Raw genomic sequence first — 12,665 nt, forward strand, 5'->3', positions numbered from 1 at the left:
TGAAACCCCACCTCTTCAGACTCCACCATGACCCGTAGCACTTACCCTACCCCCTTAGATAGCACTTTATGTACATTTTATACAGACTTATAACATGTTATGTAGACACTAGACAGCACTATAATTGCATTGTATGTAGTCATAGCACTTCATAGTACATATGTACAGCATAGTATAGTATTTATGTATAGTTTCATTATATAGATATTCCACTTAACCTTGGATAATATCAGAATGTTGTAGTTATTAACCTTGGATAATATCAGAATGTTGTAGTTATTAACCTTGGATAATATCAGAATGTTGTAGTTATTAACCTTGGATAATATCAGAATGTTGTAGTTATTAACCTTGGATAATATCAGAATGTTGTAGTTATTAACCTTGGATAATATCAGAATGTTGTAGTTATTAACCTTGGATAATATCAGAATGTTGTAGTTATTAACCTTGGATAATATCAGAATGTAGTAGTTATTAACCTTGGATAATATCAGAATGTTGTAGTTATTAACCTTGGATAATATCAGAATGTTGTAGTTATTAATATGAGACATTAAAGTCGATGGATAAACAACACATGGAATTAAAATTTCTCATTTTATTCACACCACACAGATAACAATAGAAAACAATAATTTTTGGCTTTTGTATTTTTTTCTGAAATCATCAAAACAACAAAAAACGTTTAAAAAAGCGACGTGTCCAAAGATAGTCATAATCATGATTATTCATTCATATTCATACAGGTTCAAAATAAGGGCCTGGGCCGTGGCTCAGCGGTCCAGGCACCTTGGCTGGTAATCCAGTCTGGCAGTGTGCCGCGGGTTCGACTCCCGATCCAGACGGCATTTACTGCATGCCACTCCCCCATCTCTCTCCCCATTTCCTGTCAGCCTACTGTCTGTCCCTCCATAAAAAATATATAAAATAAAGGCGAAAGCCAAAAAAAAACATTAAAAAAAAAATCAAAATAAGCCCTAACCACCAAAGGGTTGAGACGGTTTTAGTAAACTGAACGCAATATAACAAGATAATAAAAGTACAATTATAATACTGGATGGAATCTGATAAAACTCATAAAACTCACTATTCTTAGTTAAAAAAAGACCTGAGTTATAAGTGTACTTGGACAGTGTTGTTCCGTCTACACTAAAGGCTCACAATGCATCACAGCACTTGGTAGATCTGCTATTTTTTGACTGGGGTTCAAGTAATCCATTAAGGCCGATTCTACAAATGCTGAATCTAAATCGGAAGTAGATTCTTCTAAAATGTTCAAAATGAGCAGCTATGTTCTGCTGTAAAGCAGGACAACGTTATGCACATCCCAGTTTGTTCTGGGATGTTCTGCTACAACAACAGCAATACAATATAATAGTAATAATAATGATTATAAAATAACACTGAATAATGAAAGCAAAAACATAACAATTACAGGAATAACTCAAAAGGCAGGTATGGTGTCTTTAGCAGCAGAGGTAAATGTGCAAGAAGGCAGAAGGCACTTATGTGTATAAATATAAATATAAATATTCAAGATCTTCTTCACTTCAGATCTGTAGGCTTGTAGATCAGATCTGTAGGCTTGTAGATCAGATCTGTAGGCTTGTAGATCAGATCTGTAGGCTTGTAGATCAGATCTGTAGGCTTGTAGATCGGCTATTTTCTAACAGCCGTATAAGGTGTCTAGTAATCGTAGCAGAGTAAAAAAAAGGACAATATTTGCCTCTGAGATGTGACGGAGTAGAAGAATAAAGTATTAAAAAAATGTAAACACTCAAGTAAAGTCTCACAATTGTACTTAAATAAATTCAGGACTTGAGTAAATAAATGTCTCTCTCTCTCTCTCTCTCTCTCTCTCTCTCTCTCTCTCTCTCTCTCTCTCTTCAGTGGATCATCCACGGTCGCGTCGCTTTAGTCGCTTTGCGGCTGGACTTCCAGGAATGTCTTCGCTCCGTGGCGATGCGCGGAGGGGAGCGTGATCGCTCCCGTTGCAGCGGGGCGGCGGTGGGCGTCGTCAACTCGTCAGACGTGCACCTCGCGGCCCCATCGACGACGTCGCCACGAAACAGACCGAAGAACTCCTGCGACGTGTACGTCCGACAGAGCGCATGCTCGGCACGACGCTTTGTGTGCTCAGCCACGACCTTCATCTGAGCGGCGATGAGCACGCTGAAGAACGTATTGTAGAGTTCCAGTGATGATGATGTGTCGGCGCTGGGCGGGTCCGCTTGGTGCTCGACCTTTGACGCAGACCTGGATCTGGAGCGTGCTCTGGTGGCGTGCGGCGGAGAGCGAGAGCGCGCTCTGGGCTGTCCCTCACTGTAAAACAAACACAACACATCCAACCATGTTAGATCATCATATCGATCAGAGCAGTGAGGCTAAGGGCTCCATTTTCGTCACCGCTAAACCCCTTATCCATTCTTTGGCCATTTTAACTATTCAATTTTTTTTTGCAAAATAGTAAAAAAAAAAAAGAAAGAAAAAGGGCAGTCTACAAGCTCACAACGTGTCAATGTAGATCGGCTAGTTGAACTATTCAAAAAATAGTAAGAAAAGGCAAAGAAGTTTAGGGATAAGGGGTTTAGCGGCGACGAAAATGGAGCCCTAATATAAATGTCATCAGGCTGAATAAATAATGGGCCTTGAAATGAAAAGGGTTGAAAACCACTGCTGCTGTCCCCCCCCCCCCCCCCCCCCACTGCTGCTGTATGTAAATGACTCTCTTCACTTGGCCTCTGTCCCCCCCCCCCCCCCCCCCACACACACCCCCCCTCCCCATCTGTGCTTGGGTGTCGCCACGTGTTGAATGTGCTTGATGCCCCCCCCCCCCCACAGTGAATGTGGACTAGTATCTGTATCCAGTAGACCTAATGCTGCACATGTAAACACAGCTGCTACCTGCCTTCAAACACATCTTAAATCTGAGGGGGTTTCTGAGGGGCGCTATCTTAAATCTGAGGGTGTTTATGAGGGGCGCTATCTTAAATCTGAGGGTGTTTATGAGGGGCGCTATCTTAAATCTGAGGGGGTTTCTGAGGGGCGCTATCTTAAATCTGAGGGTTTTTTTAGAGGGCCCTCCTATATACAGCTTTTGGTCCTGAACTCTTTTTTGCCAATGAATGGAGAATTTACGTAATTTGTAGACAAGCTTTGTAGACAAATTGGCTCTTCTAAACACCCTTTACAGTTCTTACAGCTCTTTACAGTTCTTACAGCTCTTTACAGTTCTTACAGCTCTTTACAGTTCTTACAGCTCTTACAGCTCTTTACAGTTCTTACAGCTCTTTACAGTTCTTACAGCTCTTTACAGTTCTTACAGCTCTTAACAGTTCTTACAGCTCTTTACAGTTCGTACAGCTCTTACAGCCCTTTACAGTTCTTACAGCCCTTTACAGTTCTTACAGCTCTTTACAGTTCTTACAGCTCTTGGCTAAACACTCTGCAACTTTACAGTGTTTTGGTTGGTTACCTGACGGTGGTGATTGCACACTCGCTGCAGTCGGAGACGTGCCATCCTGTGGTCGCCGCCGCCGGGTCGTCCTCGTTGGGGTGTTGACACACGGTCAACACCGTCGGGGGATACAGGCTGAAGAACTCCTCGGACGTGTACGTCACGACCTCGGTCGTGTACGTCACTCTGAGTCCAGGCAAGATGGCTGGGGGGCCCTCGATGGCTGGGGGGCCTCGATGGCTGGGGGGGCCTCGATGGCTGAGGGGGCCACAATGGCTGGGGGGGCCTCGATGGCTGGGGGGGCCTCGATGGCTGGGGGGGCCTCGATGGCTGGGAGGGCCCCGGTGGCTGGGGGGGCCTCGATGGCTGGGGGGGGCCCGGAGGCTGGGGGGGCCCCGATGGCTGAGGGGGGCCCCAATGGCTGGGGGGGCCTCGATGTCTGGGAGGGCCCCGGTGGCTGGGGGAGCCCCGATGGCTGAGGGGGCCCCGGTCTGGGCTGGGGGGGCCCCGGTGGCTGGGGGGGCCACTGGGGGGGTCCCGGCGACTGGGGGGGCCACTGGGGGGGTCCCGGTGGCTGGGGGGGCCCCGAAGGCTGGGCGGGGCCCAAAGCCTGGGGGGGGCCTGATGGCTAGGGGGGCCTCGAAGTCTATGAGGTCCCCGGTGGCTGGGGGGGCACTGGGGGGGTCCCGGTGACTGGGGGGGGCCCGGTCTGGTCAGGACAGGCTGATGGACGCATGGCATGTTCAGGAGATGCAGGGGGCGTGGTCATGGTCACTTCCATAAAAGCTGGGTTGGTGGGCGGATGATGGTCGTCATCGTCACTGTGAAATTAAATTACAAAAAAAAGAATAATTATACAACGGGTCGTTTCGAGGAAGCAATCTGATTGGTTGAAACCGATCCGTCTAGCCGTGCTTAAAACGAGCGTAAAGGAACACCTAATAAAAACATAGAAATCAGCTGCTCTGTTGATTGTGAAAATATAATAACAATAATAATAAAATGATTGAAAGACAGAACTAGTGTATTGGCTGGTTGACTTTTACAACTTTGTCATGAGTGATTCAACAAAGAAAAGTATAACACACACAATTACATTGCATTAAACAGGGCGGGTCTAGATATAGGCGTTTTAAATCACTTTACAATTTACACATATCAATTCGGGGGGGGGGGGGGGGGGGGGGGGGGGTTTCTAGGTGCTTGATGACTTCCCCACCCTGAAAATAGGCCCATTCCTCCCCCCCCCCCTCCCCCCACACTCAACATGCATACTAATGCACAGGGCCTAAATCATACATGGGCAACCGGCGGCCACATGGGGCCCCCACCTTCACTTAATGCGGCCCTCAGGTTAATATCAGAATACTGATATATTATTTATTTGTATGTTACAATTCCAAACATGCAAACATGACCCACTTTTGTATGTTCAATGTGTTTGGATTTAGTTCATAAAGTTAACATAACTGTAACTAAATTCATTTGAAATTAAATAAAAAGGTTATTTTTCAGGATTCCAATACAAAAAAATGGTCCATTTTCTTTCTCCAGGATTTCAATTAAAATATAGCAAAAATAGCCGATCTATTTTGTGAGTGTGGAAATTAGTGTGGAAATATATTGGCCCTCTCCATAGTTCCAGGGCCTAAATTAAAACAAGACTTTCTTTTGTGCTATCCCTTTTGAACTGAGTACTGACTGTAGGCTACTCTGTTGCTGTTTGTATATTTATGTTCAATAAACTATTCAATCAATCAAATCAACTTCACTTAAGTCAAGTCTACTAAAGTCTATCTTAAATCTGAACAAATGCTGCTATTTGTCCAACGTGACAAACAAAATGTGTTTAAAAAAAGCTTTAGGCCTATACCCCTGTTATAACAATGATGCAATGTCTGTTTACACAATGCTGTACCTCCTCCAACTGTATATACTTTATGTTTACACAATGCTGTACCTCCAACTGTATATACTTTATGTTTACACAATGCTGTACCTCCAACTGTATATACTTTATGTTTACACAATGCTGTACCTCCAGTTGTATATACTTTATGTTTACACAATGCTGTACCTCCTCCAACTGTATATACTTTACTCAACATTTCTAACATCAGTTTCTACATGCTGGGGACTAGACTAAAATGCACACATGGTTTAAAATAACAAAGGTATTGACAATAAAATAATGTACTTACAACTTGACGTGCTGCAGGCTCGGCTGGAAGTTGACCAGGTAATCCGTCAGGAAGCTCTCCATTCCGCTCATCTCATAGAAGCTGTTGTCCATGTCCATGATGTCCAGAGGCAGCTCCACCATCATCACCTCCTCCAGGGAAGGAGAACTCCTCTTGGGGAAGGAGGAGAAGCTTCGGTCCTCCTCCTCGCTGTCCGAGGAGTCCAGATCCAGGAGGTTCTCTTCGGAGATGAAGCTCCGAAGATGGGGAAGCTCGTTCCCCATCAAGGGGAACGAGTCTAAAGAATACACAACGGTCTCCTCCTCCTCCTCCTCCTCGCCTCCGAACAGTCCGTAGCCGTAGCGGTGGTTGTGGAGGAAGAACGGTTTAAATTGCGACGCCAAAACCGCCGCCGGTTTGGGGACGAAACAAGCCCCGATTCCATCATCATCTTCATCGTCAATGAAGGCCAGCGGCTGGAGGTGGTGGAAGTCCTCCGTCTCTGCGGCCGACGTGGTGGTGGTGTGGGGGAAGGAGTTGGAGAACGCGCCGCTATCCTGGTCCTCGTCCTCGTCCTCGTCCTCGTCTCCAGACTCCAGAGCCATCTCCAGGAGGAAGAGGTTCCCCTTGTTGTAGTTCTCTAGGTTCAGTTGGTTGAAGGTGTACTTCCCTGCAGGCTCCATTTGGTTCGGGTCGTCCTCCTCCTCGTCCGAGTCGCAGCAGTCCAGTTGGTTGAAGGTGTACTTCCCTGCAGGGTCCATTTGGTTCGGGTCGTCGTCCGAGTCGCAGGAGTCCAGCCAGCCCGGCCCGGCGGCCATGAGGGTCTGGAGACCCAGGAGTTCGGAGGTGCTGCAGGTGGCGCTCTTCGCTGCCAGCGTTGCTACGGCGGCGGCGGACATGTTGGAGTTAGAGAGAGACGGTAAAACTAGTCTAGTCTACAGGGAATGGTCCATGTAGAGAAGTTAAAACAGAGTCTAATTGAGGAATCCAAGCAGAAAACAAACGGGCTTCAGGATCATGTTGGAGAGATCAAACGGTCCCTTGCACTTCATCAGGGTCCTTCGGTGTGTGTGTGTTTGTGTCGTGCGTCCTCTGCGCTCTGTGGTAATAAGGCAGACCTGGGGGGGCGTGTGTCCAGGTACCCCCCACCCACCCCCGGGGTGGGTGGGGGGTACCTGAAACCAATACCAATACACCCCCCCCACACACACACACACACACACCTTCAACACCTCCCCCCCCCCCCACAACACGTGCCTCCTGAATTAAAATTCCAGTCAAGCCGTGGTTTAACATCTGGTAATCAGTAAAGCTTTGTCTTGTATTTAGGGTGGTATCACTCCCCCCCCAGCCCCCCCTCTTTATCTCTACAGCCTACTGTAAGTGTTCAAGCAGCAACACGTTCCTTTGTTTCTGGTCAGTGACACTGATACTAAACAACAGCTAGTCTAACTCTGTTTGTTTCTGGTCAGTGACACTGATACTACCCTGATTGATGGCTGAGCACTTTTAGCATTTCACACAAAGCAAAGTTACTATATTTACCCAGGGTAACTGGACTAAGCATCAGATACTTGTTTACAGCCAGGCCTGCTCATAGAACATTTCATGGTAGTGGTTCAATGCCTTGCTCAAGGGCACTTCAGCGGTGGTAATTAAAGGACACAGGGGCGACTGTGGCTCAGGAGGTAGAGCAGGTCGTCCAATGATCCATGGGTCGGCGGTTCGAATCCCGGCTCCTCCTGTCTACATGTCGAAGTGTCCTTGGGCAAGACACTGAACCCCAAATTGCTCCCGATGTGCTGGTTGGTACCTTGCATGGCTTCCGCCGCAATCGGTGTGTGCATGGGTGAATGTAATGCACAATCTCTGTAAAGGTGTGTGAATGGGTGAATGTAATGCACAATCTCTGTAAAGGTGTGTGAATGGGTGAATGTAATGCACAATCTCTGTAAAGGTGTGTGAATGGGTGAATGTAATGCACAATCTCTGTAAAGGTGTGTGAATGGGTGAATGTAATGCACAATCTATGTAAAGCGCCTTGGATAAAGGCGCTATATAAATGCACCATTTACCATTTACAACACAAAGGTATCTCTGTGTTCAGTACAGGACATAGTTGGTGGGTTAGACTTTCTACAGGTCAAAGTGCACTCCACTTTATATTAGTAATATTTATATTAGTTTATATTATTAAACATGCAGTTTTTCTCTGACCCTCCCATTAAAGGGACAATACAACACAAAATGATACTCATTCTCTATTTCATTGAGATCACACATTTAACAGATTCGATCTTCTTCATCTAGCCCAAGGGGTGGGCAACTGGCGGCCCGGGGTGTGAGAGAGGTTGACAGACACTTCTCTCTGGGAAACAAAGGGTCAAATTAACATCCCATTGTCCCCCCCCCCCCCCCAGCTGTGACAGACTGCATGGTGTAGTTTCATTTGAACTTCTCTAAACTCCTGTATTGGGGGGGGTGTTGTCTTGCGTTGACGTTGTCTTCTATAGTTCCTTCCACCCACAGCAGTCAGTTAGTTTCCCTGTTAATTGAAAGTCTGCAGAAAAGGCACAGTTTTAAGATGCCTCACTGACTAATACAGTCAGACAGTAATACTGTAACGAGAAGAAAGACAAAAGTGGAATGAAATATTTATATTACTACAAGTATTTCTTCTGACCAAACAATTGGTTGAAATCCAGCTGTGCTGAAATGAGCATGACATCACACCTAGCTGTTTAGTAGAAGATTTGAGAACGGATTAATCACGTTAGAAACATCATCAGTTGTGCTGATTAGTGATTAGACAGATCGAGTTTCGTCAGAGCATTAAGTAACATTATCGGCTTAGGAATGGAACGAAAACAAAACAATTTGGAGAATAAATTAAATGTCCCTCTTGTGTTAACTAGCTGATTGTCGCAACGCGACACATTGTGAGCTTGTAGATAGATTTTGTACACATTTTGAACTTGTGAAATGGCACATTCTGCACAATGAGTACTTTTACTTTTAGTACGTTAAGTACATTTTGATGCCGATACTTTTGTACTTTTACTCAAGTACATTTTCAATTCCATACTTTTACTTATAACGAAGTAGTTTTAAATTGCAGTATTGGTACTTTTACTTAAGTAAAACAATTGAGTACTTTTTCCACCCCTGACCTATAGAGCGTCGCAGTCCCGCCTCCTACCCTGGACCAGGAAATTAAACCCAATGCATTTTTCCTCATAGACATTTCTTAAAGTATTTATTTAAAGACGGTTACGCCACGGACAAAGCCAACTCGAGTCGTGACAACTCATGACAACACAAACAATATTTTGGACCAAACAAATAATTACAAAGAAGAAAAACAACAAAAAAAGTGATTTTCTTCTTTCTAATTATTTGTTTGGTCCAAAATATTGTTTGTGTTGTCATGAGTTGTCACGACTCGAGTTGGCTTTGTCCGCGGCGTAACCGTCTTTAAATAAATATACTTCAGTCAGACAACTCACGAATAGTTAAACCAATATTTATTACAGAATGAGTTTTTGCTTAATGTAAGTCGCTCTGGATTAAGAGCGTCTGCTAAATGCCTAAATTGTAAATTGTAAATTGTAATGAGTGTGCATATGATATTAGACTTGACGTTCGGCTCTGCTGGATTTCTCCCTGCTCGGCATGGTTAAGCAATAACACAGAATATAAAGAGCAGGGAGATAGATATACAATAACCCCCCATGGGGAACATAAATAGCAGAGCCCACCGGTGGTGCTGGGGAGGTGGTGGGAAAAAACATCACATACAACCAGGGACCATATGCAGAGGAAGGCAGGAAGAGCATGCAGACTGGTGAGCTTGTCATCTTGTCCCTAAACACAAACATTTAATTCCATTAACAATAAAGATAATGTAATGTTTGTGTTGGCACCGTTTGTTTTACATCATCATTACATCACCTAATCAACATGAGTTTAATATATTAGCGCCTCCTCACTTCAACATTTGCATGTAAGTGTATACTTTTAAATGTTGTGATGAATTGGAAATGGAGGACCCTGATGTTTCCAGTCAATCAATCATGTTGGTTCACAATGCATAATGGTAAATGGTGCCTTTATCCAAGGAGCTTTACATGGCGTGCATACTTAGTTTAGACTATAGTCATTGGTTAGACATGGGTTAAGCTAGTCTAACTCTGTTTGTTTCTGGTCAGTGACACTGATACTAAACAACAGCTAGTCTAACTCTGTTTGTTTCTGTTTAGTGACACTGATACTACCCTGATTGATGGCTGAGCACATTTAGCATTTCACACAAAGCAAAGTTACTATATTTACCCAGGGTAACTGGACTAAGCATCAGATACTTGTTTACAGCCAGGCCCTGCTCATAGAACATTTCATGGTAGTGGTTCAATGCCTTGCTCAAGGGCACTTCAGCGGTGGTAATTTTAACGTGCCGGTCCGGGGATACGAACTGGCAACCTTCCGGTATCAAGACCGCTCCGCAAACCGTTCGGCCACCGCTGCCACTGGCAAACACAGTGCTGTAAAACAACTAAGTACATTTACTTTCTCCACCACACCTCGGACTAGGCCTACATTTAATAGAACACTTTAGTTAGCCTACTAGTTATTTTGTAGATTTAGATTATTATTACAAAACATATAGGTTCCCGGTTCGATCCCTGTGGGCTCCCCCAGAGTTAGTGTCCAAGTGTCCTTGAGCAAGACTCTGAACCCCTAATTGCTCCTGAGTCCTGATGTGCAGGTTGGTGCCTTGCATGGTTTCCTCCACCATCGCGCATGTGTGTGTGTGTGTGTGTGTGTGTGTGTGTGTGTGTGTGTGTGTGTGTGTGTGAGTGTGTGTGTGTGAGTGAATGTAATGCACACACAGTTGTTACAGTGATCCAATCAATTGATATGATCAAATGTTTAACAAGATTAGATTTAGGCAGGATGATTGATTCAGTTCTGAACCAACCAGGGTGCTGGACCCCACACCCTTTCAACACCCCCCCCCCCTCTTAAAAGTCCTTGTCAGCTGAGACCCCCCCTCCCCCCCTCCACACACACACACCCTTTCAATACCCCCCCCCCCCCTCCACACACACACACCCTTTCAATACCCCCCTCCCCCCCAACAAAAAGACCCACAGAACCCCTGCTTTACTGTATGTGTCCTATGAAAGACAGACAGACAGACAGACAGACAGACAGACAGACAGACATCGTCGTCCTCAGTAACAGTCTCTGTATTGAGTTGTGATGAATTGAACATGGTGGACCGTGTAGTAAACCAGTGTAATGTATCAGTGAGTCGTCCTCAGTAACAGTCTCTGTATTGAGTTGTGATGAATTAAACATGCTGGACCGTGTAGTAAACCAGTGTAATGCTGTATCAGTGAGTCGTCCTCAGTAATATTGAGTTGTGGTTTCATGTGAAATGAACCCGTTCTGCAAACTGTTAATAAATACTACAATCAATCAATCAATCAATCAATCACATGAGGAGGGCATCATGTGACCCTGTGATCAGGGGGTGGGTGGGTTTATGAATGTAATGCACAATCTCTGTAAAGGTGTGTGAATGGGTGAATGTAATGCACAATCTCTGTAAAGGTGTGTGAATGGGTGAATGTAATGCACAATCTCTGTAAAGGTGTGTGAATGGGTGAATGTAATGCACAATCTCTGTAAAGCGCCTTGGATAAAGGCGCTAGACTTTCTACAGGTCAAAGTGCACTCCACTTTATATTAGTAATATTTATATTAGTTTATATTATTAAACATGCAGTTTTTCTCTGACCCTCCCATTAAAGGGACAATACAACACAAAATAATACTCATTCTCTATTTCATTGAGATCACACATTTAACAGATTCGATCTTCTTCATCTAGCCCAAGGGGTGGGCAACTGGCGGCCCGGGGGCCGTCATGCGGCCCCCACCTTCACTTAATGTGGCCCTCAGGTTAATGTCAGAATATATGATATATTGGTTATTGTTACAATTTCCACAACATGCAAACATGACCCGCTTTAATTACTTCAGTCTAAATTAGTAGCTCATTGCTCAACACAAGTATAATTAAAGGCATTTGAAATTACATAAAAATGTTAATTTTCAGGATTCCAATTAAAAAATAACAAATAATTCAAGATTTAAATTCGAATATAGCAAAAATAGCCGATCTACAAGCTCTTTTGAGCTTGTAGATCGGCTATTTTTGCTACGACAGTAATATATGGCCCCAGGGAGTGAGTGTGGAAATATAGTGGCTCTCAATCATCAAAGTTGCCCAGCCCTGAGATCTAGCCCAACATAACGAGACCTGTTTCAATATAAAGTGGCAATATTCCTCCTCTAATCTGAGCACTAAGTGATCTTTTTTGCGGGGGGTGCACCAGCTAGGTCAGGGGGTAACAGGGGGACTGGTTTCAATGGACTGTGTCTGATAGTAGCAGCTAGTAGTAGCAGAACAAAGTTGTGTTTTTTTTTTAAATCTCACGGATTGTTTGAAAGAAATGAAAGCAACACATTTTTACTTAAACCAATACGGATTTATTGAATAGAGTAATTGTACAGAGCAATAAGTCATCATCATAAATAAATCATTTCAAGGTAGCGTTTAAGTGTAGCGAGCCTAAAATGGTCTTATTTTAATTTCAAATCATGGGGGGGGGGGGGGGGGGGGGGGAAGTAAATTAACCACATTAATTTAATCCTGATGTTCGATAAACGAGAAGAACAGGCCGGATGTGGAGCATGATGAAGGAGTACATGGACCACAATGGAAACAAGCTTGTTCTCCTGTTATAACATGTGACTGTACTGTACTGTTATTAACAAACCCTAACAACATGTTACTGTACCACCTGTAGTGTTATTAACATGTTAATAAAGTATTCTAACAATCAATTCAATCTTGTAGATTCACCATTTTGTCTCACAACCAGGTATCCACAGGGATCCTGACAGTAGTTCATTAAAACAGGTCATTGTTTATATGTTAAAGAGCAGTAGTTTTG

At 44.2% G+C, this 12,665-nt stretch overlaps 2 protein-coding genes across 3 annotated transcripts in view; both read right to left on the reverse strand.

Moving 5' to 3' along the window:
- Positions 1 to 1,889: 1,889 nt before the first annotated feature.
- LOC306928741 (uncharacterized protein) lies at positions 1,890 to 6,560 on the reverse strand (the record flags this gene model as incomplete). The annotated part of the gene is made up of 4 exons (XM_079509013.1): positions 5,662 to 6,560; positions 4,155 to 4,281; positions 3,479 to 3,951; positions 1,890 to 2,325 (listed from the first exon to the last, which is right to left on the reverse strand). The coding sequence occupies exons 1-4, from the start codon at positions 6,537 to 6,539 to the stop codon at positions 1,890 to 1,892; spliced, it is 1,914 nt and encodes a 637-aa protein (XP_079365139.1). The 5' UTR covers positions 6,540 to 6,560.
- A 5,626-nt stretch (positions 6,561 to 12,186) lies between these two features.
- LOC306927765 (ER membrane protein complex subunit 4) overlaps positions 12,187 to 12,665 on the reverse strand; it is a 12,022-nt gene continuing 11,543 nt past the window's right edge. Inside the window, exon 6 of one of the 2 annotated variants that reach the window (XM_079507613.1) lies at positions 12,187 to 12,665. This exon is cut by the window's right edge and continues 648 nt beyond it. The gene's annotated coding sequence lies outside the window, so the exon portion shown is untranslated. The other variant, XM_079507612.1, reaches the window with a different exon arrangement.

This window comes from Electrona antarctica (genome assembly GCF_951216825.1).
Source record: "Electrona antarctica genome assembly, chromosome: 8".
Lineage (NCBI taxonomy): Eukaryota > Metazoa > Chordata > Actinopteri > Myctophiformes > Myctophidae > Electrona > Electrona antarctica.